This window comes from Priapulus caudatus, unplaced genomic scaffold (genome assembly GCF_000485595.1).
Source record: "Priapulus caudatus unplaced genomic scaffold, Priapulus_caudatus-5.0.1 Scaffold1228, whole genome shotgun sequence".
Classification (NCBI taxonomy): Eukaryota; Metazoa; Priapulida; class Priapulimorpha; order Priapulimorphida; family Priapulidae; genus Priapulus; species Priapulus caudatus.
Genome location: NW_014578289.1, coordinates 14721 through 21847, shown reverse-complemented (window position 1 = coordinate 21847; position 7127 = coordinate 14721). Strand labels below are relative to the sequence as shown.

At 43.3% G+C, this 7127-nt stretch overlaps 1 protein-coding gene across 2 annotated transcripts in view; it reads left to right on the top strand.

The window, feature by feature from the left end:
* The window catches only part of LOC106815888 (USP6 N-terminal-like protein), a 33807-nt gene extending 28784 nt beyond the window's left edge, over positions 1-5023 (top strand). For both annotated transcript variants that reach the window (XM_014820413.1, XM_014820414.1), the window contains exon 14: positions 1336-5023. In XM_014820413.1, coding sequence (XP_014675899.1) covers positions 1336-2118 — 783 coding nt within the window. In that variant the 3' untranslated portion in view covers positions 2119-5023. The remainder of the gene's footprint in view (positions 1-1335) is intronic.
* The last annotated feature ends 2104 nt before the right edge of the window (positions 5024-7127 follow it).

Sequence of the window (7127 nt, the reverse complement as noted above, 5' to 3'; positions counted from 1 at the left end):
TAATATCAAAACCCCTAGCCCTTATTCAATAATTAAATCTACTACCAACAAGTTGCCGCAGAGCGACAGCGCTCATCTACGTCTACTGCGGTGACTCTGTGGTGGAGTTGTGGGATTCTAGTAAACCCTGTTAGTCCAAATGTGTTCACATACACGCCGAAACAGTGGAATGCACAGGATTGTATCAGGAACCTTCTCAAAAAAATGTTCGTTGGGGATCGTTATGAAAGTTGCCACGAGATGGCGCGTACGTTTAAGTGTCTTCAGATTAAGATGGAAGCTCCCATCATACGAAGTAGCAACAACTATCTGCAAGACAGAATACGGTAAGCACCTCATCCATTTACCTACGCAAGCCTACAGGCTGCGCAATAGAGAGCTGCCACCTGTAACCAATTAAAGCAGGCAAAAACCACAGTACCACCAACACATGCACTGGCAGTAGCCACTGGCAGTGCATACGTTACATGTAATACTGACAGTACAGAATGCCATAGAAATTATACGTTTAAGGAGCATAAACCTTTCTTAAACAAATTTAGCTTTTGAAATTTCACTGTGACATTGTAGCCTCATACATCCAGGCATGTATAGATTCTACTAGCAAACCCAGCAGTCAAATTCTTTCTAACAGAAGTCAACAATCCATGTTCAACCTCCTCTTGAGGGTCAAATGTTTATTCTGACACTTACTCTTCGCATGTCAGCAGAAAGTAGATTTCATTGTCCTTTCAATAATGCCATAAAAAATGCTAGGTCACCGCTGAAACAAAAAAGTTTTTCATTCGCTCCGTCAGACCATGTCTCAGAAATGTCTAAAATCTGCCCTGTGCCATTGACCTTTGACCTGTGACCTCCAATTTCGGCACAGTGATGGCTTTTCCTACCATGATGCTATACACCGACTATCACGAGCCTAAGGTCGAGCCGTTTAGATTTGTGCGCCAATTCTGCATTTCCCCCTATACCTTAAGTTAGGAGTGAATGTTCCCCTTCTTTTACACTCTTTCCGCTCTATAACTCCGCCCCTAATTGACCTAGCGCGACCAAACTTCGTATACTTACACATCTTGGAGGAGAACACGGGGGATACATGTAGTTGGCGACAACTGCCCTTTCTAGTTTATTATTGTAACTTATTCTGAGGGTTCATTGTCAGAAACATCGTAAATAGTTATGACTATGTCGTAAGTCTAAAATATCGTAACTTTTACGCTACATTTCACATCGCAAGTTATGACATTCTGGACTCATGACGTCGTAACTACTCGCAGTGTCTCTGACAACGACCGTGTCCCTGACCGACTGCCATTGTTCTCGTGTGGCTACTTGCAGGAGTGCATGGCAGAGCTGCGACGCGCTAAGCTGCTTCTGCCGCCGCGTGCGAAGGCCATCGAATTCCCGCAGCGACCGTTCGGCATCATGATCAAGCCGACCCTGGACCACGCGATTGGGCGGCGCGCCGACGCCGACATTACCGCGCTGCCGCAGAACAATGTCGACCAGCCTTTGCCTGGCAGCGACGATGCCCCCATGCGGGAGGAGCGAGACGGCAGCCGCGAGCGTTCGGCGCCCCGCGGCGGCATCGCCGAGCTGCGAACGACGGACGCGCATCGCGACTCGCAGAACTCGTACAGCGAGCGAGACTCGCGCTACAGCACGGCGTCAAGCAACTACGCCGACGCCCCCTTGTGGCGCAACGACGACGACGCGAGGCGGAAGAAGGACGCATCGCCGACGCGCAGCGAGTACGACAACATGGGCGATCGCTACCAGGACGGCTACTACAGCGCCGCTCAGTGGACAAACCACGAACCGGCAGAAGAGCGCGATGCGCGCCCGCCGCTGGGGAAGTACATCACACGCGTCGAGATCAACGACTTAACTGCGACCGTATCGGACGCCGCGTTGCCCGGCCGTCCGGCGGCGTTGGCGCAACCCGCCGCCGACGTACGGTTTCGCGAACTGACCCCGGACTTCAGCGACGCGGTACAGGAGTTCAATAACGAATATCAGACACTGCAGAAGAAGGGCAGCTACTCGCCGAATCACTCGCCGGCGTCGCCGGGCTACGGCGGCGAACGCACAGACGAACTGATCAAGAGGACGGCATTATGAGTCATTCCAGTGATATAGTAGTTGAATCGTTAAATACTGACAGAGTCGCTGAATCGATGTCGTGACAACGTGCGCATTTCATTCGCTGTTGTTTAGGTTATCTGTTATTCGACGCGGGCCGCTTGCTAGCAGCAGCTGATGGAAATCGACATACATGCATTGCTTCGGTAATGTTACCGTATTTGTTGCTGCCCCCTGTAGGAATAGTTACGAGGCTCTCACTAGGTTCACGTTTCATGAGCTGCGCCAGGCTCTACTGATTTGGTGATTTTTGAGCTAACTGTTCAGCTTAGCTTGAGCATGCTTAGCAATAATCGCTGTTGTGTATGTTTTCCATGCTGATGCAGTGATTATGCAAACTGTACCATGAAGTGTTTTATTTAATATAACACATTTGTAGTCGAGTTTTGTGAGGTATTTGTGTGTTTATGTCCTTTCACTCTGTCAGTCAGATGATGCTGTGCATAGTAACTGAATTTTACCGAAAGCAGTTTCAAAATTCATGAAACGTGCTTTAAATAGTTTTTGCTAGTTATCCTATCACCCGAGTTATATACCTATGCTTTCGCATAACCGAACTTGTTGCCATGTAATTGATAGACTAAATTTCAATGCTCAATTCAATGAACACTAGGGGAAAATATAGGGTGAAAATTGTGTAATTAATGCTACAACCACACATAGTATTGGATTTATAGGCGTATCAACCTTATGCATTGATTACCAAGCTGTCTTCCAGAAAACATCACAGCAGGCACATTTTAGCAGATTTTCAGCCACTCTGTCAGTATTTACATTTGTTAACTTGTTTCTAAAGAGGTCAGAGGTTTGCTTTGTACCCATTGCAGTTAATGTAGGTTAGCGTAATTGTCGTGGGCTCATTTTAATTTTTGTAAATTGAATTTTGTAGAAAATTGTGCTCTGATTGTGTCTTGTCCTTATGTAATTTTGATTGGAAAAATGAATTACATAGGAGGGTAATGTAATAATATATAAGCTAACACCGTAACAATAATTGATGTATAGTATACGGTAAGGTTTTTATGTGGTACTATATTTTTAGGATACATGTAGAGATCCATTATGAAATTGTAAAACCTCCTTTTCATTGAAAAGCAATAATGCAAGCGTTCGTGTACAACGTATTCTTGTAATTTTTATCAACTTATGCTGACTGATAATGTACCATGTGGGATATCCCTGCACAGGATTGGGACCTCATAGTCTCATTGTTTAAAAGAACAAGTCGATTATAGGTAATTTTCTATGGCAGCCTGCACACCTGTATAATGGGCCATGTGAAACACTTCTGATTTATAGAACAATGTTCATATACAGGCAAACCTCTGCTAGCAGTCACCTCTATAGAACAGACACAGGCCAGTCTATGCAGAACACTTTCTGTTTCCCTTGAGCAGCAGTTATACAGTGAAACCACCTTTATCTAAAAGCACCTGGTTATAAAGGACACATTGCTTTCTTACGAGTGGCCCTTATGTATGTACAGTTTTGACTGTATCCTCCTAACGTTTAAAGCAACGTGTCAGGCTCATAAAACAGATGCTGATATACCTCCAAATATTTAATGATAACCCAGTCATTCAAGTCTTCGTCCTCAGTTCTGTCCTGTCAAGACATCAGGAAATTTACGTGATGTGATGTCCATCCTACCACTGTCCGCATTATGTACTAATTAATCCCAATTTTTGTCTTCTACACAATATATTGATGACAAAACTAAGAAATTTGGTCAGTAATATTTTAAAAAAGTTGCTGTGGGGGATACATTACTCTAGTTGAATCACTCGCAGCAAAAGTATCTTGCGTATTTGGCGTTTACATTTGAGTTCAGCCGTTGCTTGTGGAATAAACACATTGCACTATTTCTTCTTTACAGTGTGTTGCCTTGCAAATATATGGAGGATTTTTAATAAGAGAAACAAAACCACTGTTTCGTGTGATTATGGGTTTTCCAGGATGTTCTATAAAATGCACCATGACAAGTTCGTCATAATAGAGGTTCTGTTAAACCTACAAAGGCAGCCAGTTATATATTTATATTTATGTAGACCAGTCGATTCAGACAGTTATAGTGGGGGATATTTGTAATGTGTAATTTATATTAAAGGTGTATGTATATTTTTTGTTTGCATAACATTTACATTATAAATAACAGGTAGATAAAGAATAAAGAGAATCTTGCCATACCTACATAATACATGTACAGTACAATGCACTGTAACAATTTCCCTAAGAATCCATCCAACAAGATAATTACAACCTGCTATATACATTTTTGAGTTCTAGCATGAACATGTGTATAACTTATGATATACATATGTTCATGATTCTAATCTAGGGCTTGGTAAAGCTTCATAAAAATGCTATCATATGGACATGAAATTAGCAGTATAATTATAAATTCCGCCACTCCGTAAATACTGAATTTGTATTTTTATGCAAGGTAGTGGTGTATCTCTTGTAAGAATACTTTGTGTAACCGCGTTTGTTGTTCTAATCTTCCGTTTACACACTGTCTTCAGAATACTCATCTGTAAGTTTCATAAGCCTTGTTACAAACGTCTGTCTAATATATCACAGTAAGATCCAGATATTATGGTGGAATGGTGGAACTACAGTTTTAAAACGCCTGTTACCCGCTGTGTAGTATAAATTATGCTTTTCACCAGATTTATATATACATTTTCAGTTGTCTGGTATGCATCGCCATTAGTTTTAGGTGAATGCATGGGTTTCCAGATAATGAAAATGCATGAAGATGAGAACGAAAATGACAAAAACATATTAGGTCACTTTGTACTGTATGCATGCCAAGAGTATTTTTATATGTAGCGTGACAACCAAAATAAAGAACAAGAATGTGGTTTATTAATTCTAACATAAATCCCAGTTGCTAGCTCATGTGACATAGGCAAATACAGCTCAGGCAATGATTCTCGAATTTACTGTGTCTGTCACAGTCTGTGGTACTGTATCTGTCAACAATCCAGAGAGACATGATACAAGATTGCGTGGCACAGCTTTGCTGTTGATCCTGAGCGCTGCGCGCGGATGAGACGCGCAGTTCCGCGGGATATGCGCACGCGACCGCGGGGATGTTCAAGTATGAAGCGCTGTCCGCCGTGGAGACGTGCGCCAAATTCGAGGCCCGGTGTCACGGTCTGAGACAAACTCCACGACAGATGGCGCTCTTGCTCATGGGCTCAATCTACCACTGCCACAAGCAGATTTCCGTTACAATTTGTAACGCTTTTTTACTACAAGTTTTACAGCAGCCACGTTACTCGTATCCTATCAAGAGCGTATAAAGAAGATATAAGAGCGAATGGTTCGATTCCAGAATCGAATGATTCGATTCCAGAATCGAATGGTTCGATTCGCAGATCGAATGAGTCTATTCCAAAATCGAATCATTCGATCCTGAAATTTATACCGGACCACGTTTCCGACTCTAGCGCCATCTATCAACAACTTGAGCAAAACGGCACTAGTTCAACTTTGGAGCATTTTTACATTATGATAATTAATAAATTTCTATGTATATAAAGTATAAGTATATATGCTATAAAGTATTATAGCTCATAATAAGCAGGAGATATCAAATAATAACGTTACAATCTATTCTTAGCATTTTGAGTTGACAATGGGTAGTTTTGAACAATGTTTATGTTCAAAACACCACACCGGCAAACTACCGCGAAAAGGGCACGTACTCGTTTTGTGTGTAGTCAACTTTGATTAACTCGTCCCGCTCCTCCTCCCTGTTCTACCTTCTCCACCACAATCGTAGGAAACCGTTCTAACATAGCAGAATGCCCTAGTTCCTGAGATCGGCGATTTGGTGGTCCAATGGGTCCCCATACTTAAAAATATCAAAGTCTGGTGCGGCGTAGGCTGTGCTTTGAAGACACAAAGTGTCAATCCTCGGCGCGCCTCATGATCATGACCGCATCACGTCTAGAATTGGGAGGGGCACAGTGCACACGAGTAATACAATCGTATATTTTTGTCCGAATTAGTATAATCACTAAACTAGATTTATAATATGATTTGATTTTATGATAAATCCGGGCGCACACGTGAGTAATTTTACTCAAGTAAAATGATGCATGCGTCAAAATACTCACGTGTGCGGCGGATTCTCGTTGAGTATTTTGACGCATGTATCATATACCTCTCAGCCAATAGTTATAAACTGCATGGCAACTCAAAAGCAACTCATAATTATCAATAAATAACAAAACAATGATATAACCTGAACTATAATGTAACTGTATATGCATAACATCTCATACTCTGCTGTCGATACATTGTGATTTATGCGAGTTTTACTGTATTATCAGTGAACTAGAAAAGCAAAGGTGCTTCGTTATTTCAAGGTATAGCACTCTTTCCGCTAATGAAATTTCACACAGTATATGTGAGTGTATCATGTGAGTGGTTCACGGACCCCCTGAAGCCCATCCACGGACTCCAAAGGGGTTCACGGACCCCCTGAAGCCCATTCACGGACTCCAAAGGGGTTCACGGACCCCCTGAAGCCCATCCACGGACCCCCTGAAGCCCATATCCACGGACCCCTGAAGCCCATCCACGGACCCCCTGAAGCCATATGCATCCACGTACCCCCTGAAGCCCATCCACGGACCCCCTGCAGCCCATCCAGTGATCCACGGACCCCCTGAAGCCCATCCACGGACCCCCAAAAGGGTTCACGGACCACCTGAACTTGAAGCGCCGAAGCCCATCCACCGGCCTGTTCTCCCTGCTGCAGTGTAGGGTAGCTCGACCAATTAAAGCTATATACGACTACTTTTAATTCGATCACGTAGTGATTAGGCAGGCCCGTAGCCAGCTTTATATTGGGGGGGTTCGTTTTTCAATGTTGGCAATTTGCTCGGCAGGGGCGTGTACAGGATTTGTACCAGGGGGGGGTCCAAGCGTAACCAAAGAGAGAAAGAGAGAGAGAGAGAGAGAGAGAGAGAGAG